Source organism: Cyprinodon tularosa, unplaced genomic scaffold, assembly GCF_016077235.1.
Source record: "Cyprinodon tularosa strain WSP-4 unplaced genomic scaffold, ASM1607723v1 ctg186, whole genome shotgun sequence".
In the NCBI taxonomy this organism is placed as follows: Eukaryota; Metazoa; Chordata; class Actinopteri; order Cyprinodontiformes; family Cyprinodontidae; genus Cyprinodon; species Cyprinodon tularosa.
This window is the reverse complement of record NW_024038652.1, coordinates 146,673-171,315: the sequence shown is the minus strand read 5'-3', so window position 1 is coordinate 171,315 and position 24,643 is coordinate 146,673. Positions and strand designations below refer to the sequence as shown.

The window sequence follows — 24,643 nt, the reverse complement described above, 5'->3', positions numbered from 1 at the left end:
ATCTAATATCTAAAATGTGTGAATTTCTGAAGGTCTTTTTTATGAATCATGATTTCTGCTGTCGTAGTCATTTTTTCATGAATCTTAACGGTCAGACTGTGATTCTAACCTATATTTGCATCACATGCTTAAACTGCAGTCTGCCTGGAGCCACACACTCCTGAACAGGCAGCAGCCCATCTGATTAAAAAGGCTATGCAAAGACTAATGCAATCAGAGGAGAAAAACCAATCAGAGATCTTTGCAGTTTTATATCATCATTCAAAACAAGCTTGATCTGGCAGTGAACAAAATTTTTGTCTTTTGTGTCGTTCCCCTTTTGAAATTATTATTATTTTTTAATCAATGTGATAAGCTCAGCAGATTAAGTAACAGAGAACTCAAACTAAACTTGATATTTTCTCCTCAAAGGAATTAATCATGGCCCAGTGATAGCTGGAGTTATCGGAGCGAGGAAACCACAGTATGACATCTGGGGCAACACCGTGAACGTTGCCAGCAGAATGGAAACCACTGGAGAAATGGGGAAGATTCAGGTATTTTTAATGTTTTCTGTTACCTCACCCTGATTCTGATCAAACTTTAAATTCAATTTGTAATTCTGAACCAATATATGACATTAAAGGGGTCTTAGAATACCATACCATACCATACCATACCAACTTTATTTATGAAGCACTTTATACACCGAACAGGACCAAAGTGCTGTACACAATCATAAAATACAATAAAATTATAAAATAGAGAAAAAAACGAGTGTAAAATACATATTAGTATACAAAAAGAATAAAACAAAGTAAAACGTCTCAATGTGTCAAAAGCCAAGGAAAAAAGATGAGTCTTAAGAAGGGACTTAAAAGCAGTAAGAGAAGAGGCCTGTCTTATGCTCAGAGGCAGATCGTTCCACAGCTTAGGAGCTGCCACAGAAAAAGCACGGTCTCCTCTGAGCTTGCATTTCGTCTTTGGGACCCTCAGAAGCAACTGATCAGCTGACCTGAGGGAACGGGAGGGTGTATAAGAATGTAACAGCTCAGACAGATAAGAAGGAGCAAGGCCATTAAGAATTTTAAAAACAAATAAAAGAATTTTAAAATTAATCCTAAAATGTACTGGCAGCCAGTGTAAGGAAGCTAAAACAGGGGAAATGTGGTCGAATTTTTGTGTACCTGTTAAAAGACGTGCAGCAGCATTTTGAACCCTCTGAAGATGAGAAATATACAAGTCACTGACCCCTGTATAAAGTGAGTTACAGTAATCCAGCCGTGTCGTCACAAATGCATGGATCACTGTTTCGAAATGCTGTCTGGAAAGAATGGGTTTTACTTTTGCTAGCTGCCTTAAGTGGAAAAAGATGGACTTTATAACGGCTCTGATGTGCGCTTCCATTTTAAGACCAGCATCCATCTTAACCCCTAAATTTGTAATAACCGGCTTAACGTACTGAGCCAAGGAGCCAAGACTAGTCACGGAATCAGCAGTGGATCTGCCAAAGATCATTACGTCCGTCTTGTCGTCATTGAGTTTTAAAAAATTTAGGGCCACCCAGGCCTTCACATCTTCAAGACATAAAAACAGAGACCGAAGAGAGGTGGAGTTTACATTCTTTAGTGGTAAGTATATCTGTGTGTCATCTGCATAGCAGTGAAAGGCAATCCCATGTTTTCTTAAAATAGAGCCGAGCGGAAGAAGGTAAAGTGAGAAAAGGAGCGGGCCTAGAACTGAGCCCTGTGGGACACCACACGACAGTGGAGCAGAGGGGGACCTATGGCCATCAAGACAGACACAAAAAGTACGTTCAGCCAAATATGATATAAACCAATCTAGAGCTATGTGACCGACGCCCACCCACTGTTCCAGACGGGAAAGTAAAATGACATGATCAACTGTGTCAAAAGCAGATGATAAATCCAACAGCACCAAAACAACAACGTCACCTGAATCAGTTGCTAAAAGTATATCATTAAAAACTTTTAAAAGGGCTGACTCTGTGCTATGAAATGGTTTAAAACCAGACTGAAAAACCTCTAATACATTATGTTCATTAAGATAGGCCATTAGCTGATTACAGACTACCTTCTCAAGAATTTTTGAAATAAAAGGCAATTTAGAGATAGGTCGATAATTTGCCAGAACAGTAGGATCCAAAGCTGGTTTCTTAAGTAGAGGCTGCAGAACTGCATGCTTCAGAGCGTTAGGAACAATGCCTGAGGACAAGCTACTATTTACAAGAGCAAGGACAGAAGGACCTATAGCAGAGAAAGCTTCTTTAAATAATTGGGGCGAAATAACATCATCTGGAGAACCAGTTGGCCTTAAGTGATTAACCACCTCCTGCAATAATTGCAAGTTCACACATTCAAAGCTGTGGAAAACACCAGAACAAGGCACCACAACTGAAGGATCATAAGAAGAGGGGATAATCTGGGCCCTAATAGAAGCAACTTTCTCATCAAAAAAGTGTAAGAAGTTTTCACATGCAGCAGGTGAGGTCTCCATAAAGCCACTATGTGAATCATTTAGAACAGAGTTAATAATTTTAAATAGGATAGCAGGATTCTGACTATTTGATACAATCAAACCCGACAGGTATTTTCTTTGGCTGCCTTTTGCAATCCTTTGATAACGGCGCCAACATTCCTTTAATGTTTGGAGAGACACCTGTAATTTGTCCTTTCTCCATTTGCGTTCTGCTCTGCGGCAGTCTCTCCTGGCAGCCCGAGTGACCTCATTTAACCAGGGTTCATGCTTGGATTTTGGAAATCTAATTTTTAGAGGTGCCACCAAATCCAAGGCTGCTTTACTGGTAGAATAAAACCAGTTGCTGAGTTCCTCAGTGTTATTTCCCACATCCTCTGGAATGATTGTATATGGTCTCTGAATTGGGTGTGTAACATTGGTTGGGCTGAAAATGGGAGATTTGCTGTTCTATGAGCCCTAATGCAGCCTGGTTAGGAGCCCTAGCATGAAACAGGTTTCCTTCTTTTTATGGTATGCTCATGAATATTTAGATCAGCTGTGCTCTGATTGGTTGGTTTACAACAAGTGACGCTGCTGAGCAAAGACACATCATAGCAACAAGCACTCACTCACTGAAACACCGAAATTGTTGATATAGTTGGGTGACCAGACATCTTCTTTTTCCCGGACATGGCCTGCTTTTCATACCTAAATAATGCCCGGTTGGAATTTCAGAATTGTCCAGGATTTCAGTCGACAACAGTGCAGCAGAACCGAGCCGTCAGGTCCGAGGCTGGTCCGGGAACCCCGTCGATGGTTGCCTGGAGACCGGCGGCCTCGTGCTAACCGGTAATGCAAATGGGGGGAAGCATACCCGTCACCGGGTCAGGTTCGGGCGCTCCGTCCCCGGCTGGCTCCCTGCCCCCGTCCCCCGGGGTTCCCGGACCAGCCTCGGAGCTGATGGCTTGGTTCGAGTCCCCGTGTGCATGAAGGTGTTACTTCTCTGTTTCCCAATAGTTTAGTGGTAGACTAGGATGTTACTTTGTTATTAGATTTTTTTCCACACATGAATTAGCTCTGTAGCTCAGTCTCCCTTTCTCGTTCATTCTCTCCTTGAATTGCTTGTCAGTTTAGGAGGACGCTCATGTTCATGTCCCTGTTTTCGTTTCTGAAGACAGAACAAACAACGCTCAGCAAGATGTCACACTCCTAGGATATTTTATTAAACTGACTAAAAGGTTTACCTCTGACCTGCTGATTGTTTTCCTGCAAGCCTCCAAGTTAAAAACTGTGGGTATCAGAGTAAATGGGGTTTAATATAAATACATACCCAATCTTTAGGATGTTTATGCAGTTCCTGCTCTCCAGTTATGAGCTTATTTGTGTTGGTGTATCAATAGGAATCCCAGTAAAGCAGAAGTGGAACGAGTACTAGAAGGACGTAATCAAGTAAAAGCTTCACTACTTCAACATATTTCTAGTGGAGTAAAAGTAATAACTAGCCTTCCAAGAAAAGCTTCAGTAGGAGGTAAAATATCAGAAAAAGGATACTTAAGTACTTCGTATCCGGTTTATGATTTAAAGTAATGCGACCAACCATAATATAAATGTTTAAACTCTTTTTCTGAACATTAAACTGTTGTTTTTTTAGCAGAAAGCATGTAAAACCCTGTTTTCTAATATAATTAATGTTTGACTGGGGTGAATTACCTCCAGGGAAAATATATACCTTTTATTGTATATTACATTAACCTAAAAACCATAAAGGTCTCAGCAGATTAATAGAACATTAAAACAAATATTTTGTATAAAAAGAATGCTCATTTTAAAGAAACTTTAACACTCCATGTCTGCTCCATTTTAGTTTAAAATGTGATTTTTCTTTATTCAGTAAAGTTACTCACAGCAGATAGGTAAGAGTAAGGCAAGGCAAGGCAAATTTATTTGTATAGCACAATTCAGTACAAAGACAATGCAAAGTGCTTTACAAGATTAAAATACAGAAAGATAAAACAGAATCAAAGCAAGTAGGAAAAAATAAAAAATAAATAAAATAAAACAAAAATTCAGAAACAAAAAAAGAATATTAAAAACAGTTGGATTAAAGAAAACATGTTTTTGTTGAACTGTTTAACTAGAATAGTCAAAGGCAATCCTAAACAAATGTGTTTTTAGTCTTGATTTAAAGGAACTCAGGCTTTCTGGCACTTTTCCAGTTTTTTGGAAGTTTGTTCCAGATAAGTGGAGCATAGGAACTAAATGCTGCTTCTCCATGTTTAGTTCTGGTTCTAGGTATGCAGAGCAGGCTGGAGCCAGAAGACCTGAGCGGTCTGGAGGGTTGATGCACTGATAGCAAGTCTGTGATGTGTTTAGGTGCTAAGCCATTCAGAGATTTATAGACTAACAGAAGTATTTTAAAGTCTATTCTCTGAGATACAGGGAGCCAGTGGAAGGACTTTAGAACCGGGGTGATGTGCTCTACTTTCTTAGTCTTAGTGAGGACACGGGCAGCAGCGTTCTGGATCAGCTGCAGCTGTCTGATCCACTTTTTAGGCAGAGCTGTGAAAACACCGCTGCAGTAATCAATTCGACTAAAAACAAACGCATGGATTAGTTTTTCCAGATCATGCTGAGACATTAGTCCTTTAATCCTGGAAATGTTCTTCAGGTGATAGAAAGCCGACCTTGTAATTGTCTTTAAATGCTTTTGGAGGTTCAAGTCTGAATCCAGCACTACACCTAGACTTTAGGGATACATCATATAATGGTGCAGTAAAACTACTAACAGTAAATGTTATAACTCTTTAGAACCCACCACTTCAGTCAAGTATAATAAAAGAAAGTGGGTGCATTTTCCAGAACCTTTATAACGTGGGTAGATTTAAGTAGGAAAAGTAAAGAATTCAACATTAAGTGTAATCTATATAAAACTCCACTGAACTCCAGCTGTGGTTCTATTCCTCCTTCAGGTAACAGAGGAAACCACTGAAGTGCTGCAGAAGCTGGGCTACTCCTGCGAATGCCGAGGACTCATCAGCGTCAAAGGGAAAGGGGAGCTGAAAACCTTCTTTGTGTGTACGGACACGAGCAAACAGCAAGGCATGGGGCTGAGCTGAGGCCGGGCCGCAGCCAACAGAGCTGGATAGACTCAGATACGCCAGCTGAAGAGGTTACAGACTCCCGCACGTCACAAACGTCAGCCTGGATGTTAGTGCGTGTTCCTGCTGACAGAAAAAACAAACAAAATGGCACCTTTCCTGCTTCAGTATGTGGTGGATACAAGTGGGACCATTTAGTTAGATCAGAAGATCTATCAGAAGACCATCTTTTTTTTTTCTATTTACAATAAAAACATTGATGTCATGTACTTTCCTACTTTTTTTTGTTTCTAATCAAATGTGATAAAAAAAAAAAATGTATTAATGTCAGTTTATTCTTGCAGATCCTGTTAGATATTAAGTTTAACCAGAAAGCACTAAATGAAAGGATGCTTTATGGGAGTAAACTGCGTTTATCTAATTAGCCAAGACACGACTTTTGCTGTGAATTTCAAAATTCAAATTCAGTCAGTCCTTTATCTCTGTTAGTTTGCCTATTTAAAAGAAAAAGGAATAGTTCTGCCTAATAAACAGGTATTCTGAATGAACCGCTCACCTCATATTCAGGTAACGAAGGCAGCTTTCCTGCCTGGTTTAAGCTTCAATCTTCTCACCTTTCTAAACAGACCTCCTGTAAGTTTAGGTACAATTCTTTATGGTCACATTCCCTGGTTCCTGCTGTGCAGTTTGACCACTTTAACAGCTTATATGTTTCAGAGGAGCAATGCTGAATTTCCTTCATTACTCTTGTTTATTCCAACCCAGTTCAGAAAATGTATATATATTCTGCTGCCTTTTGGTTTCCGAATGTGCAGCAAGGTGGGAAATGTTCTGCATTTCCTCAGCTGTGCAAGCGAACCACCTCCCTGCTGTGATTTTAGTTGATTTTTCTGGCCTCCATAACACTGTTGGTGCCTCTGAATCCGTCTCGTGGCCTTGTCGTCTCAAACCAACATCTCGACTGTAATTGCTGTTGCATAATGTTGTATTGGCCTTTCTGTGAACAAATGTGATATTGACTTTTTGTACAGTGACAGAATGTAATAAATGTTTTCGTTAAGTCTGCAGTTTGACATTTATAGTTCATATTAGACAGAGACGGAGGTTTAGATGAAAAAGAAAAAACTGTTTATTAATTGAAATGCAAACAAGAGTCAGACAAAAAGCACCTTTTGTACAAAACTTAAGTTAATAAACTGAGTGAGGCTGGCTGGTTTTTGTCATTTCACTGTAACAAGTGGAACCACATCCGGACAGGTTGACGAGCTCTCCATCGGTTCACTCGTCTCATGAACTGAAGGAAGAAAGAAAAAAAACTTTTATTATGGCCAGAACACTAATTCTGCAGAAACAAGATTCAATATATTTTATGTCAAAATCTGCATCATTTTCAGTCTTTAAAGAATACATTATAATAAATTGCTCATGAAAGAATTCAGATCATACATTTCTGCAGCAGGCAGGGTTTAAATATGGATCCTGGAAAAACGGAAAGACTGACAGGAAAGATTGAAGGAAGACAGATCAGAAGGAAAGGAAGACAGTAACCAGGAAATGATGTAAGGATAAATACAGAGAGGAAATGAAGGACATCAGGGGATCAGAAAATAAGGGAAGGACACAAGGAAAGAGTTTGGGAAGGTAGGAGACAAAGGTAAAATCATAAAGGAAAAAAAATCTGAGTAGAAAATAAAAAAGACATGTTATGGAAATATTAGGAAGGAATGAATAAAAGGAACGACAAAAGGGGAGGAAAGGTGTATGACAGAGGGAATAAAAAGGGAGACTAATGCCATAAAAAATGAAGGGAAATGAGGAAGGAAAAGGACCCAAGGAAAGAAGAAACAACTGAAAAACACTTTCCTACCACTTCTAATCTAAACAACATAAGGCTGTAATGTTGTGAAATCTCTGTTGATACGTGTTATATGGTCCTGTTTCTGTTACTTTTCAATCATGTTGGAGAAAAAAAAGATGGAAGTACAGAAGAAAGAAAGCAAACAGGAGGAAGAACGCCTTTAGGGGATGTTTAATAGGAACAAATGTATGAAAATAAAACTGTTCCTTGATATTTAAACTTTGTCAGAATCAGAATCAGAAATACTTTAATAATCCCAGAGGGAAATTACTTCGGTTTGGATCCAGATCTCAGAAACAGTAGAACAACCAAAACTGATCGAGAGGATCCCTGAAGTTATGACTAGAGTTAGGGTGATAGATGCTGGTTTACCTGTTGTGAGGTCTATGAGGGGTTCTGGGAGCTCTGGAGGCACAGTGATGCCCATGGCCTTCCTGATGCCGTAGACGCTGCTAACATCACATGGCGCCACCTGACCGGTCAGCTCGGTCAGGTTTCCTGTAACCTTTTCAGCTGTGCAGGAAAAAAACAAGAAGGCAGACAGCAGGGGATTAAAAACAGCCTAGAGCAGATACAGTCAGTCAGAATTCTTTTTTTATTATAAGCTAAACGTTGAATATGGGGGATGTTTTCCCTGAAAAGGCCACATGGTATGAAACACATCAAAGGGAAACATCTCATATCCCTGGGAAATGGGGCCCCATATCACTTTGTTACACCTGTGTTAGGGGAGGAGGTAAACGAAGGGTTGGAGGTCTGCAGCTGGTGGCGAGACCCGCGTGGAGGAACAAAGGGGCCCATGCAGCCAGAGGCTCTTACCCAGCTCCAGCTCCTTGGCAGTCGGGGCCAGCAGGCAGATCATATTAGGCGGCTGCTTGGCACTTAGGCGCTCCCTCTGTGCTTCCTGCAGGCTGCGCAGCAGCTTTGTAGTCTCGTCCAACTTCTGCTGGAAGTGCAGGGCATCTGTAACAGATAGGAGAGGGTCAATATGCCCACTGTGTTAGCGCTTCCTCTCAGCTCCTCCTGTTACGCTTTGGGTAACACCCCCACCCACAGCTTAACTTCACTCAACACAATGAAGGGTCCATTATTTTAATTCATTTACACTCATTGCATTAATGTAAGTAGTAAAAGCTGTACTTCAAATGAAGATGTGATGCCTGATTGAGATTCTGGCGATCTGAGAAAAAGACATTTCCTACTCCTAAAGCATTTTCTCATATCATCAACACAGCTGGGATGAGGAAGCTTGTCAGGAGGATGGAAGGAGCTAATCCTGAAAGAAATCCAGTTAGAGGCGCCTCGCAGTAACAGGTTGAACTGATCAGACTGAGCTCCAATAAAACAGCTCAGATCAAAGCAGGTGGATTTTTTGGAATCATCCAGTTAAACAAGTGATCAAAAATAATTTGATTTATTTTTAATCTGAGCAGAAAAAAAAAAAGATTACCTGCCAATAGAATGAGAATATTTGCCCGTAAAATAAGGTAATTAGATATTATGCGCTTGAAATAATTCTTGTGAAATAAGAATAAACCAGCTTACTCACCTAAAGTCAACATATAAAAAAAAACAAAAAATTATATTCCAATTTTTGCAGTATAGACCTAAATTCTTCTCACAGATCAACTTTATTTATACTGAAATCAAATTCAGAGGATTCCTTTTAATGATTTGGCTGAAATTAAATGGCTGCCCTTGATTTATTTATGGGTATTTAGGTAAATGGGGTTAAATACAGAAGCACAACACGTGTAGACATTTAAAGGTGTAGGAGATCTTTTCTGACGCATTTTTTACAATGTGGCTTGAAGATCTCTCTCCACAGCCACATAGCAAGCAGCGAAATAGAAGGTCAGGAAGCGAACCAAAAAAAAAAAACGGTCCCCGCCACAGTGTGAAATCAATGAGTAACGCCCACCAATTACAAACTCAGTCCGTGGTCCACTATTGGCTCCTGACATGTCAATCAGGGTCGTCTGCTTCTCCCTCCCCCCTATGCGCGTATCCTGACACATGAACGACTCCACCCCCCAATGGTCGTGCAGGTGCAAGGACCAGTAACATCACGTTAACTCAGTCGCTGTTAACAAGATTTAAGAGCCCTGAATACTTTTGCAAAGAGCCTTACATGTAGAACTGTGGGTTTGGTTGTGATAATGAATTGTGTGACTCCAGTAGGTTGTTAGTTTGAAGCTAAAGCTCAGGACATTACCCCCAGAGAGTTCCTCAGCCTCATCCAAGCCTGCAGCCAAACACAGGAAGTCCAGCTTGGTGGACGAGTTGGCCTCAGCCACCTATGAGACAGAGGAGGAAGAAGATGTTTGATCAGATTAGGAAATGCATTCCACTCCGAACAGGTGATGTCCCGAGGGAACATTGAAGCCTTTAAAGCTTTTCTTTTTTATTCTTCTCTGATCCAATAAAAATCAAAACTAATCAAAAGCTGCAGCGACAGAGCAGAGCGGGGGATGAGTGCAAACTGGAGGGCAGCCAAGAACAGCACAGAGAGTGGCTCTGTGTCTGACAGAGGGGCCACAGCTTTGGTTTCCTCTGCTCCTCTTGGAGCTCAGCAGCCAGCGGGGCTCGGTACGCTGAAGGAAAACACATCCCGCCCACCCCCTCCGAGTTTTTCACTGTAAGCCAGGAGCTCTAGAAGGGAAATGTTCTTTCCATGTGTGGATGGATGGCAGCTGACGACGGGCCCCTGCTGTGTTGACACAGCTGGTTGGTGCAGAAAGCATCAGCGGAGGCCATCTATAACACAAATTAAATGAAGGCTCCTCATATGGGGTGTGATGCAGGCACACGTGACAGGCTTTCCGCTGAGTGGCAGCCCGGCAGGAGCTGATGAGGCTGAGTGGCTCCGGTTTTGTGTTACATGGCACATGCCGATTCTAGTCATTCTACACCTAATGTCCATTTCCATTTCTCCTGCTGAGATAAAAACACGCCTAGAAGAAGAAGAAGAAGCTCAAATATTAGTGACAAACTCTCACCTCCATCTCATTCTTTGCCTCTTGAGCGTTTCCAGGCTGCTCTGACTCCTGGATTAGAACAAATAACAGAAAAATAATATTTTTATACAAAACAAACCAAATTATGGGATCATCTTTCTTAGTGAAGCTGATGTGACAGCGGTACACTTACAGGCTCCGTCTCCTTTAGGCGTCTAGAATGCTCTCCGTTGGTCATTGCATCCAGAAGACTGTCGCCCATTTTGTACACATACTCGTCAGCTTTAGCTAAGAACTCCAGCAAGCTGCAAAACAAACACAAACATCCTTTAAACAACAGTTTGCCTGTTTTTTTTTTTTCAATCTACCACACATTAACTAGTCTGTGATTCATTTGCCGGTTGGCATTAGCAGGAAGTTGATTTCAACACCTCTTCCAAGAAAATCAAACCCTCTGCACAGGATTTTACGGACAGGTGAGAACATGCTGCTAACTCATCACATACGTTGCAGCTCATCAGTTTTCCAAGAAAAGAACAAAGGAGGCGACAGATTCAGACGGAGCGACAATGACAGCATAAAGCCGTAAGGTGAACGTGCAAAAACCCAGCAGGTAAAAACGATGACTCTTAAATCCTCCCCTCAATCAAACATCACTTATTTTACTGATTTCTTTGCCTTTTCATCAAACATTTAGGTCATTAATCAGCACTTTAAGCAACAGACCAACACAGAGTCGTGCATACTTGCATTTATATTTGATGAAAATGGAATGCAGAGCAAAAAAAAGATGCTAAAAAACAAGTGTTTTAACACTGGAGAACCTTTGGAGACTACAACAAGTTTTGCTTTTAAAAAAGACTGGAAAGATGGGCCATCTGTTTTACGAAAGTTCTCTCTACAGCCTAATGCTGAGCACGTTTTGCTAAGATGACAGCCTCCAAATTGGACTTTTTGGAACTATGGAAACAGGAAGTGATGTAAGAACATATCAGCTCGCAGTGAGACATCCTGGTGGCAGCTGCATTCGGTTGGTACTCTCCTTCAACCATGTACAAAAAAAAAGCTTGTGAGCTAATGAAACGATAGATGGAAGCAAGTACAACTGAATCCAAGAAGATTTTATTAAAGGCAACAAGTGTCGTATGGCAGATGTGATTTCTATTTTAACTGCAGCCTGAATTCTGTCTGAAAAAGACTAAACAAAAGAAAATCCTTAATCCTCCTCCCTCTGAAACAGCTGCTCCTCTTTAACTGATCAGGTGACCTGCCGGGTAAATACGAGGTCAGATTTCTGGGCCACAGAGCCGTCAGTATGTCCTCGTTTTCCCGACATCAGACCGATGAAATGTTTGAACATCTTTTAACAGGACGTGGCGTGGAAACAGAAAACTAACGAGCCTTAAAAGTATTGCATTACTGCTGGGATATCAGCTGGACGGTAAAAGCCAGACACAGAACCACCGGTTCCCCCGTGATGCCTTCAGGTCCAGCAGTCTGTCTGGGGATGCATTTCGAAGCAAACAGCCCGAGGTGAAAGAGCCAGACAGCTTGGACATGTGGATTATAAATGACGCATCTCTGACACACATTCAGGGACAACAAAAGCTCCCGTTTGTGTTTTCTTCCACATGTCACAGAGCAGAGCGTCAGAGTGGGGCTGTATCTGCAGCTGCTCTCTAGTCTGAATAAAATAAGTGAAAACAAGGGAACATCTGGACAGTAATCTGATAGGAATGCCTTTATATGACTTTTCCCATAAATCCCGGTGCCTCTGTGGTCAGACTGTCATACCTGTTTGAGCCCTGCAGGCTGGACTCGTCTCCGTAGAACGAGTACACGAGGTCAGAGTCGTCCTTGCTGATGTTGGAGAAGCTGGAGTCGTACGCAGGTGCGTAGGAAGTGAACGGGCCGTAGCTCAGGTAGGACACTGAGGAGAGTTTAAGAAATGTTATTTGTTGGCAGCTCTGCCATTAGACCGAGGAAGGAAGCTGGTGCAGCTCAGGTACCTGGAGTAACCCTGTTCCTTCTGTCCTCCCTGAAGCTCTGCAGGCTGTTCACACCGTTCTGAAGCCGATTGGACATCATGACCAGTTTCACGGGACAGTATCCAGCATCTGAGCGGAAGACAGTTTAAGATTGCTTTATCGTTCAGACGTCTGGATTAATGGGCTCCAAACACCAGGCATTCAAATATCAGACATCTTATTCTAGCAAATATAGGCCAAGATCCTTAAAACAAAGTTTTTTTAGTTGTTGCAGTATTACAATTTCTAAAATAAAGTTAAAAAATCATACAATCAAATTATTTAGCTGGGGAAAAAAATAAAGCTAAATTGAATTAAATGACAGTGGACTTAACCGTTCTAATCTCCGTTCCTAATACTCTGTACCGACCCTCTGACATTTCACCCTGCTGCTGTGTAAAAGCTCCTGTCATGGGAACAGTGATGATAAAAAAGTGACTTTTGTTTCCTGAAATCCCTCCTGAACAAACACCTTCAGCATCTTCTGTTGCCATGGAGACAACGTGACACCTTTCTTTGCTGCTGCATCCAACACTTCGCTTTGCAGATTTTTAAAAATCTTCCCTCCCCTAATCTATCCAACATCTTTACTCTGCCCGTTTCCTGATTTACCCAATTTCAGGAAAAAACATTATTTACCATACATTTATACTTTAGGTAAATATAGTCATGGATAAATTAATATAGGTTTAAAGAACTCTGATTAGTTTGGATAAAAAGTTGCTCAGCTAACATTTCTTTTAAGATACCGCTATCTGTGCTTTGAAGGTTTTAATTCAAAACATATATTTGAAACTGCACTTATTTTAAATTTCCCCCCTTAAAATGTACAAATGTGCCCAGAACATCTACAACTACCAACAACTATTTCTTTCATTTTAATCCTTCTATGATGTCAAAATTGAGTCAAAAGGTCACACAAGTAATAAATACTAATGTTAGAAGTTTTATTTAAAACACATGCATGTAAACTACTCCCTGCACATTTTTTACTTTCTGTGTGAGCAGATTTAATACCAAGCAGCCATCAATATATCAAAGCATGAGTTCATGCTCCTTCTTTGTGCTCATGTCTTGTTTTTTTTGTTTTTAATGAGCCTGTAGATTCTCTCCTGCTTGGTTGTAAATCTCTTTTTGTGCGCTCATTTGAAATGTTTAAAGATGTTAATGTTCTGTTTACATAATCAAAGATGATTGGAGTAAGCCAAATATAATTTCCCCCTAACATAATGGGTGTTAATAGTGGGCGTGGTCTTAAATACTTCTCTACATGTGAATTTAATTGTATGCATTCCACTATGTATAACTGCATGTAACAAACTGATGAATCCATCTCAAACACATTAATATTATTACTTGATAGGTAGAAGCACAGAGCATGATGTGATTTTTAAGATCTGTTGTATATTTTTATGCAGTTTAGTACAATTTCCTAATGTCTATGGCAATGCTAGCATTAGCTGCTAACTTCCATCTAATTTTTTAAGTCCTGCCTCTTCTGCTTTCTTTATAGTTGCAGCTAGAAATGTTAGCAAAGCATTTTAAGGAGTTATTACAAGAGTTAAATGCAGACTTCAAATCCAGCAGTTATCTCTGCCTTTTTATAAACACAACGCTGAACATAAAATGAAAGAAATGCTTAACCGCAGCAGCAAAGTGATTAGAACTGTAAATATCTGCGTTCAGCTACAAACCAGAGTTCATTCAAGCCTCAATGTCCTGAATACAAACAGAGCAGTTAACGCTAACTTAGCTCATACCAAGTTCAAAATGAACCATTTTAGAGCATATTTCTGTTCCGGCCAAAATAATTTTATTCAATGAACTATTGTGAACTTACAGCTATTAGCCTGAAAATGCTTTGCTAATTTTATTAGCCGCAAATTATGAAGAGAGCAGTACTCTCTCAAGAGGTGGTAGTTCATGAAAAGTGGCCAATCACAGTTAGTTTATTTCCTCAGGTAGGTCAACACATGAGTAGGAGAGAATCTAAATTTATGCTTGTGACATATTTGGGGCCTTTTGTTTTTTAAATATTTAAAATGAATGTGGAGAACAGTTAGCTTGCGTGTATTTACTAATATTATTATTATTATACATGTGAGGTTTTGGCAGAACTCATAACCATGAACGTTTGTACCTCCGGGTGACGGATCGGCCGGGTTAAGAACGGCCAGAGTGGTAGAGCCATCGTCTTTCCGCCTCGCAAACTCCAGCTATAAGACAAGATAAATGACCAAGACCAGTTCAACAACAACAGGAGTATTTCTAACAACATATGTGCACTTTCACAGGAATGAAAACATTGATGTTTGCCAAACTGAAAGCTATTAAATTAGGATTTTTTTCAAGTCAGTTGAAGAACTGAGCCTTTTTAAAGGGACATAAATTCAATACAGAAATGCAGTGAATTCCTGCTTCCTACATCAGACTCCACCATCCTGTTCGACAGCTTTCCTCCAGACTCATCGATGACCTTGCGGATTTCCTCCAGCTCTTTCTCTGCTTTTGCCGCTTCGTCCTTGGAGTCTTTGTCCTGCCTGCAAACAAATTTACAATAAAAAAAACAAGAATGAGACACTTTGACCATGAAACAGAATACACCTTTATCTATCGTTTGCAATAGCAGCAAAATACATGCAAAAAATAAAAAGGAAGGAAGTTCATGTAACCAAGTGCAAAATATTAAGCTTTTATTCCACAATTTATCTATTTGAAAAGAGTCCCTCAACATCAACGTCATACAGCTGCCACTTTCTTTTACAGCGTGTGTTGGTCATGGTCAGCGATCATGTAACTAGCATTTTTAATCCTGTTTTTTCAGCTGGAAACAAACCGATGGAAAAGATGTACAGTGACAGGAGGAAACAGGTCCTAGCTTGCCGTCAGACATTCCTCACATTCTCAGCCTCCTGCTCTGCAGTAAAAAAAAACAAAAAAAAACACGCAACATATGGGAGAGTCAAGGATTGGAGCGCTCTGCAGCGACCATGTGGGAAATGTTCTCCTAAACACACTGTGAACATGCTGTTTCTGACTAGACTTCTCAGCTTTGCAGGGATCTGTGAAAGCTGGTAATATTCCTCCCTCTCAAATCGGATGTAGCTTTTAAAGAGCCCTGTGAGTATTTTAAAGGTTTAATGTGTTTATAACAAAGTCCCAGGTATCAGTGGAATGTCTAATGCAAAAATTGAAGCACCTTGGAGTGCTGGGTGTCTGGGAGCGCTCACTGCTCGCCGCAGACGGGTCTCCCTCTTTGTTCTGGACCGAGCTGGTGACTCCTTGATCCTCGGACTTCACAGGCTGTTTGGCAAAGGGGCCAAGACCAGACATGAAATCTATGCTCTGCTTCAGACTGTCCAGCCTTTCCTAATGCAGAACAAAAAAAAAAGAAATAGTAACCATGAGGATAAAAGAAAAAAAAAAAAAAAAACCTGCCATTGCTGTATGCCCCCCCCCAGTTAGTCAGCATGTCACCTAGCACCTCAAAGGCTCACTAATTACCCATTTAATTGGAGTGGTGAATTGGGGCAACATCTAACACAGGCAGGACACCGGCTCTGGAGGGCTTCTGAAGATATCTAGTGCCCCCTTGTGTTAGACTATTGTAATAACAAATCTCAATGCCTTAAAGGAAAATTCCGGTTTTTAACACTTTTAGCCCCTTTTCTGTAGTGTCCAGGATGAAATCGAATGATCGACACCAAAATTTTGACGATTGGTCCTGTCTCTGCTTTTTGGCTCATGTAGAATCCCCCCCTGGCTGCTTCAGAATGGCTTCCATAGTGCATGTCAGATAATGTCTTTAAAACAACCTTAAACGTTCTTTTTTTTAAATATGCTACTCACCGGGTCGTCAGCGCTGTTCAATGACGTTCCAAAAAAAGTTTCGTGAAGAAAAACCGTTCCTGTCTTGTTTTATTTAGCATTTTGTAAATCCCAGAACTATTTTTTCCGATACATCACAACCGCTTATAAACTTCCGCTTCCCGTTCGAATCTGAAGCATTGCACACTCCAGACCACTAGTTGGCGACAATGTCTCTATACTTTGGGAATGTAGGACCACTGTGTAGGACATAGCAAACAAATTTTCAGAGTTTTTTAAAGTGTTTAACAGAGACGTTAGCACCTCGACGTCGGAGTACACAGAGTGAAGCAGAAACACTTGGGCCTTGCGAAAAGACTACAACTAAGCGTAAACAGGCCCCATTTCCGTTTCCGGTGGCGGAGGGATATTGACTATTCCAACAGAACTCAATGGGATTTACAAAATGCTAAATAAAACACTACGGGAACGTTTTTTCTTCACGAAACTTTTTTTGGAACGTCATTGAACAGCGCTGACGACCCGGTGAGTAGCATATTTAAAAAAAAGAACGTTTAAGGTCGTTTTAAGGACATTATCTGACATGCTCTATGGAAGCCATTCTGAAGCAGCCAGGGGTGGATTCTAAATGAGCCAAAAAGCAGAGACAGGACCAATCGTCAAAATTTTGGTGTCGATCATTCGATTTCATCCTGGATACTACAGAAAAGGGGCTAAAAGTGTTAAAAACCGGAATTCTCCTTTAATAAAGACAAGCAAATTTATTTCAAATTATTAACCTTTATCTTTTACTTCCTCTATTTCCAAAAACTTTGAGAAATTATTTGTTAGATCAGTATATCAATAAAAATAACATTTTATGTCCCGCTTAACCACTTATTGACTATGCAGTAGTCAATATGGGTTTCATAATCATTCCACTTTAACTGCCTGGTTTGAAAATATAAATAATAAAAATGTTGTGATACTGTTGATCACAATGTATTTCGTAAAAATTTCGATAAATATTCTAATAATATTCTAATAAGATCTCACACATCACTGGGTCTCTAGTTTTTTTAGAGGACAGAAACTGCAAAGAATAACAATGTCAGATCCTGCCTTCGTTTATATAAATTGTAAAGAACCAAGAAATGAGAAATCGGACCAAAAGCTCTATACATACTTCACCTCAAAGAGGCATTCAAATAAAACCTGAATATTTAGATTCTTTGTAACGTATGGCTCGCTCCTTCTCTGATGCTTGTTTTGATGTTGATGGGTGACGTAGATGACTGTGGAGGAATGTCTTCCTATTTCATGTGTTACACTTTTCAATGATTGAAAGTGAAAGAGGAAAAGTACATCAAAGCCATCAGGAGCAGCTTTCTGAAAGCGAAGGAAGGAGTAGGAGGAAAAACAGCTCAAAGCAGAGGTATGTAGACTATATAGAAACCAAACATCTAACAGCAACAACAATGTTGATACAACATACTGTATTGCAGCTGTTGATCCGAAAACTCAAAAGATGTCTAATTATTAAAGTATCACAAAACTTTTGCCAATTAAATTGACTTTTGAATAGCATCCAACGAGACATCACCTTGGGCACAAAAGAACCTGTGATGGATGTTGATAGGATAATGATTAAGCATGTGAGATAGATCAAATTGATGGGTGTTACTCTTTATGTATCATAAACTGGAAACCACATCTCAGCAATTTAAAGATGTAAAATAGTTTGAAAACTATAGATCTGATTCCCTACTGCAGTTTCACAGCATAATATGCAGACGGAGTGAACCATCTGACTTTTGGATCGTTTAACATCTTTCCAAACATGTTTTTTACTTATCCAGAATAGCTTCATTATGACATCACCAAGTTTTTTTTTAATTATTATTATTGATGGTTTTGTGTGAAAATTTGCTGCGTTTGCTGGGATGTTTTTTTTTTCTTATTGCATAAATAAAAACTAAGCTCGACTGTTGAACCAAAGGCACAGTGTTTCACCATCTCTCCGCTCAGACAGTTTAAGGGGTGTGCCTTTTCTGCCTGTATAACTTTGGATTTAAAGCAGATGACCAAAAATGTTCTGTAATTCTAGGAGAAAAAGTTCTTAAAGACCAGATTCATACCTGGTTAAGGATCTTCATTCCAGAGTGTAACAGTTTTCGAGCTGCTTTATGGTAGATTGTCTCAGGTTTGTTGTAAATCATGGCATTCTCACACATGATTCTGAAATCCACCTGCGGCAAAAAACATAACCGATCTCAACCATTAGAAAACATATGAGCAGCATCTGAGAATGAAAACATTTAAGCTATGTGGTCAGAAACATTACAAATATTTCCCACCCCTGAAACCTCTTCCCATTTTCCCAGAGTTACAACCACAGCCTTTAATGAATATGAATAAGTGTCCAAAAAAAACACAAAAACCTAAAGGCCTTAAGCCATTTTAAAACTTCCCACCAAAACCGTGTAAATAACTGCTCGGGTTGGCGAAGGGGAAGAAATTCCTTTTTGGACTACCTGCAACACATGATGTGATGCAGTAAAATAACTAAACTCACCATCACCACAATGGGATAGAGTGGTGGCGGTGTCATGATGTGGGATATATCTATTTTCTCAAAGAGGACAGTAAAGCTGGTAAGATCTTAAGAAAAGATTAATAAAGCGTATAAAGTTCCGTCATGGAAGAAAACCTATTTGAGGCTGAACAGAAGTAAAACTAAGGCAGAGGGAACGACGCCAAACTAACAACCAAAGCTACAGCCAGCTAAGATCAAAGCCTATTCATGACATGTATAAAAAAAGAGTCTAAAACCAAATGTATACAACACATAAATAAATGTGTTGGTCGATTAAAAACATAAATAAATTAAGGTCTGTGCTGGAGGTTAAAGTAAAGAACAATAAGTCCGTCTAGTGGAGCTGTAGGCGTCATCTCTAATTTCCCCATAAACTCACTTTGAGTTCATCCAACGAGTGGTAACACTCTTTCTTGACTTTGTCCTTCATACTACTGAAGTCCATCGGGCGTTTGATGATTGAAGAGTAGCCAGGGGCAATGAGATCCGTAACCGGAAATGCAAAGAATGCATTGGGGTCTTTCCTGCAGCAGAAAGAGATTTTAAACCAATCATCCACCAAAACAGAAAGATACAACAGAGAGGGTAATGATTAGTGAGATTGTCAAGTAAAAAGAAGGAAGATGACATCTACATGTGCAATAAGTAAAGACCCCATCAAGGGTAACAAGCTCAGCACCTTTGAAGCTGCCTGATGAGCTGGTTCAATGCTTCCTGCAGAGGTGTCTGCTCCCTTTCTGCACATATATATGTAAAAAAAAAAAGGAAATACTTGAAATCTTTGTAAATAGTACTTGAAAGAAAAGTGTAGACATTTGGAGACTAACCTTCCCGTTTATCCAGTTCTGAGCGAATAGGTGTTCTGCTTCGCTCTCTATCCTCTTCTCCATCTGCATCATGTCCTTTCTTCTTTTTAGTCATCTAACATGAACAAAGACAACATCCACCTTCAGATCAATAAGTCTTGGGAAAAAATATCTGAAAGTTACACAAGTTGTTTTTTTTTTTTGCAAACTTTGATCTTTTGGTCAATAATAACTAAAAAAGAACTCTGAGAGAGCAGGCCTCCACCAAGTAGCTAATTTCACCCTTCATGTTGTAACTTCCATCTTAAATTAATTAAGCCTTGTGATATTGGGAAACAAAAAGCATTGATTCAACAAACTGGGCCTGAATTAGTAGGTCTTGGACACACTTAAGAAGCATTTTTTATTTTTTGCTTCAGACATGGTATAGAGGAAAATTTAAAAGCTGAATTGTCTCAGGAATCCATACTGTCAGGATGAAATGGGACAGAATTTTATTTTAAAAAGGAATAATAGCAGTCTGTTTTTTGTCTGCTGCTCTTTAAAACAGAAAATTATATACGGTTTATTATAAAATAACAAAAGTGATCCTCCTTTCCAAATTGTCGATTATTAATTAACTGTGAGTCATCAGCTACCTAATATTTATGCTCAACATCTAAAAGAAAGTAATCTTTTTGTTACCAACTTTTCAGTTTTTAATGTAAACTGAGAGACATATATTACCTCAGAAAACAGCCTTTAAAACACATCGACTTCTGTTTCTCTATATTCTCAAGTCAACTTATTACTAATCTAAAGGGTTGTCAACTCTCACCCATTGGGTGTGAGACTCAGCCATCTCAATGTCTTCACACACTCTCAATCCATATTCCCAATTTCTTACACTAATATTTGACAGATATTAAAACTCAACTCCGTTCCCCTTATTTATGTATAAAAATACGATGGTGATGAAAATCCAGTCTGTGTTTTAATACAATATTAGTGCCAACAAGGACTAGCCAGGTTTAAATCCAGTCCATATTCCCACCTATTCACTGCGTTAGATATTGAAGAAAGACAGCTGTCACGAGGTATGTCTTTTTAATTTTTATCTTATCTAATCTGGACTGGGATCATTATCGTTGTAAATTATTGAAGATTTTAAGCAATCTAGTACTTGAGTAAATATAAATAAAAAATACAGCAGCTGGCTTAAACTACTGATGTGGAGACACATTGTAGGATCACATCCAATGGTTTGTTTTCTCTTTACCTAGTGCTTTTTTAGTCCCAGTTTTAGTCCATGTTTTGCTCACAAGTTAAATAATTATTGCTCAGTCTAGTTTAATAATCTCCCGTTGGAATTTAGTACCGTAGTAATTAAACCAAAACAAATATTTTAATTCTTAAAGCTTTCAGGTTTGTCTACATTCAGAGAGGATTCAGAGAGGATGTGCAGAACAACTAATTTATCCTGGATACATAGAGGATAAATTACAGGGATGTTCTTCTTTTATTATTACTTATCTTATTTATTTATCTTTACTTTGGTCCAATGAATATGTTAACTTAATTTCCATCACATCTACCTAACTGAAAAATAAAGAGAAGTGCTGTCTCCTGTCATGGTGTGTTTTTATAAAATCTACAGCCTCCTTGAAGGTCTGAATTTCTTAGCCATTTTGTCAATTGTAAGATTGAATGTAACTAATAATATAACGAATTAAGCTTTTTAATCCTTAGCCTATTACCAAATATTCACACACAGAGTAGTTTGAGAATCCTTCCAAGGATTCTCTGGCCCCTCCTTGTGTATGAGGTCCCAATCTCCACAGTTGAGGGCTTTGAAAGGAGAGTCAGCAGGTTCCTGCGGAAGTGGCTGGGTGTACCGCGGAGCCTGAGCAGCATCGCCCTATACGGAAAGAACAACATGCTGAAACTCCCCTTCAGCAGCCTGAATGAGGAATTCAAGGTGAGCCGAACTAGGGAGGTGCTGCAATACAGAGAGTCATGTGACCCAAAAGTCTCTCAGGCTGGTATCGAGGTCCGGACAGGGCGGAAGTGGAGGGCGGCAGAGGCTGTGGAAGTGGCGGAGTCACGGCTGCGGCACAGGAATCTGGTGGGGACAGTGGCTCGGGGAAGAGCAGGCCTTGGTAGCAGCACAACACCTTGCTGCGGGAAGGCAAAGGAGAAGAGGAGGAGGACGCTGCTCCAGGAAGAAGTGCGGGCAGCAGTGGAAGAAGAGCGGTCCGGCAGGGTGCTTGGAATGCGGCAGCAGGGAGCCTGGACGCGATGGGAGCAAGCAGCAGAGCGCAAAGTCACGTGGACTGAGCTGTGGAAAGCCGAGCCCCAGCGCATAAAATTCCTGATCCAGGCTGTATATGACGTATTGCCAAGCCCGTCTAACCTGTTCTGTTGGGGGAAGGTGGAGTCACCAGCATGTGCCCTGTGCCAGAAGAGAGGGACCCTGGAGCACATCTTGAGCTGCTGTCCGAGGAGCCTGAGTGAGGGGCGCTATCGCTGGCGTCATGACCAGGTCTTGAAGGCCATAGCGAACTCCATCTGCAGTGGAATAGCCCACTGCAAGCGCCTCCGCCCAGCGAAGAAGGCTATCTCCTTCATCAGAGCTGGAGAAGGACCACCAGCTGTTGCCAGGGTCTCTTCCTCTGGCCTGCTCACAATGGCACAGGATTCGGAGCTGATGGCAGACTTGGGGAAACAACTGAAGTTCCCAGAAAATGTGGCCATAACATCACTAAGGCCAGACGTGGTGCTGACCTCAGCAACATCGAAGCAGGTTGTGCTTCTGGAGCTCACGGTCCCTTGGGAAGACCGCATCGAGGAGGCCAACGAGAGAAAGAGGGCTAAGTACAGCGATCTGGTGGAGCAGTGTCGGCTCAATGGGTGGCGAGCAAGGTGCGAGCCTATTGAGGTGGGATGCAGAGGGTTTGCTGGCCAGTCCCTCTGCAGGGTGTACAGCATGCTGGGCATCACAGGGGCCAGCAAGCGAAGGGCCATCAAGGAGGCCACAGAGGCAGCAGAGGTTGCCTCGCGGTGGTTGTGGATCAGGAGAGGAGATCCGTGGGTAGGGTAGCGCTACCTGGACACAAGCTGGGGTCTGATCAACCCTGGCTGGGTCGCCTGGAGGAGAGTGTATGATGTTTGAAATACCCGAAACACTCTATGATACCAGGTAATATCACTGATGATGTGTCCAGGTTGCATCACTAGTTGATGTATGTACAAAGCATAGGTTTCGACTGCACTGGTTCCTGTAATAGTACCAGTAATCCAGTATTAGCTTATTAGTTCCCCTTTTGTTTAATTTACTTGAACTGCAGAGAATAATTAATAAACAAATTCTTAGTTTATAGTACATTTAAGATGCAAGTATTTTAGAAGGAGCAATTCTGCTTTGCTTCAATTCTCTAAAAATCACCAGAATGTAGAAAATAATGTTAATTATGAGAAATGTTTTTCAGCATAATTACAGATCACTTATTGTTACTCCATAACATTTACTGTGCTATGAAAAATTCCACATTTTGTTTCGGTTAATTCCTCTGAAAATCTCCAACCTATAGCTGCACCTATCCCCATAACCTTTTGATCTAACCCTGACAATTCCTGTCCAAACTAGTTCAAAATCTCATCCCAAGGTTTGGTGAAAAGTTGGTAGCCTTGAATCTATAATGTAAAAGAGTTGGTTTTGACAGTCTCTCCTTGGTGTTTCTACCTTTTTCTTCCCTTTGTCTTCCTCAGGAGAGCCAAAACTCCTTTCTTTATCCTTCTTCTTTTTCTTCTTCTTGTCTTTGGGTTTGTCGCTGTCTCCGGGTTGCTCCTCATAAAAAGCGTCCAGACTGGAACTTCCCGTCGTCACTTCGTTCCCGGACACCTTCAGCACCAGTTTTAGAGGCCTGTCTCCGTATTCTGCAGTAATTGAGCCAATAAAATAGACATTATGTTTCAAAGAAGAAACAATGGCGTTATGACAACACAGCTGACATCTCAGGGATATCATGAACTTTTACTAATCATGTTATGGATACTGCAGCTTCAATTAAAGCCTTATATCACTAAAACTGTTTATAAACACAGACTCATGCAGGAAATAGTCCCATAAATAGGGTTTGTATTTAACGTAGCTTGTAAATAGCCGAGATAACGCTATGACGGAGCTATAATTGCTTTAAAACAATTACATTAATACACGTAGACAAAAAAAGAAACGAGAAAAGACAACTGAATAAAAGAGTCAAATATGTATACTAAAATTACCTTCATATCCATGTTTTTCGGACTTATGCTTTTTGTGCTTCTTGCCCATTGTTTGTATATTAGCCACCGGCTGCTAACCCCTTTCAGACCAGTGTGTTAGCGGAAGCTTGGGATTACAGTGAAGAGTCTTACAGCGCCACCCGCTGGAAAGGAGGGGAACGTCCGGCACCATGGAGCGTTTATAGCAGCCAGTAGAGGGCGCTTTAAGCATGTTTTTAAAGTTACCAGACTTCACTTATCTCCCAAATAACAACTTAACATGAAATCCGTGACATGCGTGGAATCTCTTCACTGTGAATAATGATGGCGATTTCTCTTCCCTTCAGACGGGAATTTGCACCAAGGCTATACACTATAAGCCGCAGGTACACAGGACCTTGCAAAAATACACAGTAACAGATAAAAACCTTTAGATTAATCAAACATTACCGCCACATATCTGACTCTATAACCATTAAAACAACTATTTTCATTCATTTCAGACGGAACTATTCATAGAGTTGTATTATATTAAACTGAACTTCCAATGTTCTGCGCCAAGTAACATTTCCTCTGATCACGGAGCAAATCCCGATGATGAGACATTTGTTCTTTCAACCCCCCCCCCCGCTCCAAGGTGTCCTGGTTTTCCCTAATGAAAATATGGTCACCCTAACATATGGCTATGCTCTCAAAGCCGACCAGAGCACAGGCCTTCTGCTGTGTGTTTTGACTGCGTTTTAACATTTTTTTATTTCATTTTATTTGTGCCACCCCTTTTTTGTGTTATTCTAA

The 24,643-nt window shown here is 40.4% G+C and overlaps 2 protein-coding genes across 4 annotated transcripts in view; one reads left to right on the top strand and one right to left on the bottom strand.

Annotated features, from left to right (window-relative positions):
* The window catches only part of adcy7 (adenylate cyclase 7), an 83,969-nt gene extending 77,347 nt beyond the window's left edge, over positions 1-6,622 (top strand). For all 3 annotated transcript variants that reach the window (XM_038282610.1, XM_038282608.1, XM_038282609.1), the window contains 2 exons: positions 412-536; positions 5,427-6,622. In XM_038282610.1, the coding sequence (XP_038138538.1) occupies positions 412-536; positions 5,427-5,573 (272 nt within the window). In that variant the 3' untranslated portion in view covers positions 5,574-6,622. The remainder of the gene's footprint in view (positions 1-411; positions 537-5,426) is intronic.
* A 38-nt stretch (positions 6,623-6,660) lies between these two features.
* Positions 6,661-24,011, bottom strand: brd7 (bromodomain containing 7). The gene is made up of 17 exons (XM_038282611.1): positions 23,870-24,011; positions 23,328-23,521; positions 19,628-19,721; positions 19,480-19,537; positions 19,180-19,324; positions 18,343-18,453; positions 15,597-15,766; positions 14,823-14,937; positions 14,538-14,613; positions 12,380-12,487; positions 12,165-12,300; positions 10,564-10,675; positions 10,413-10,460; positions 9,629-9,710; positions 8,233-8,376; positions 7,786-7,926; positions 6,661-6,849 (listed from the first exon to the last, which is right to left on the bottom strand). Exons 1-17 carry the CDS (start codon positions 23,916-23,918, stop codon positions 6,776-6,778), a joined length of 1,857 nt encoding a protein of 618 aa, XP_038138539.1. The 5' UTR covers positions 23,919-24,011; the 3' UTR covers positions 6,661-6,775.
* Positions 24,012-24,643: the final 632 nt, after the last annotated feature.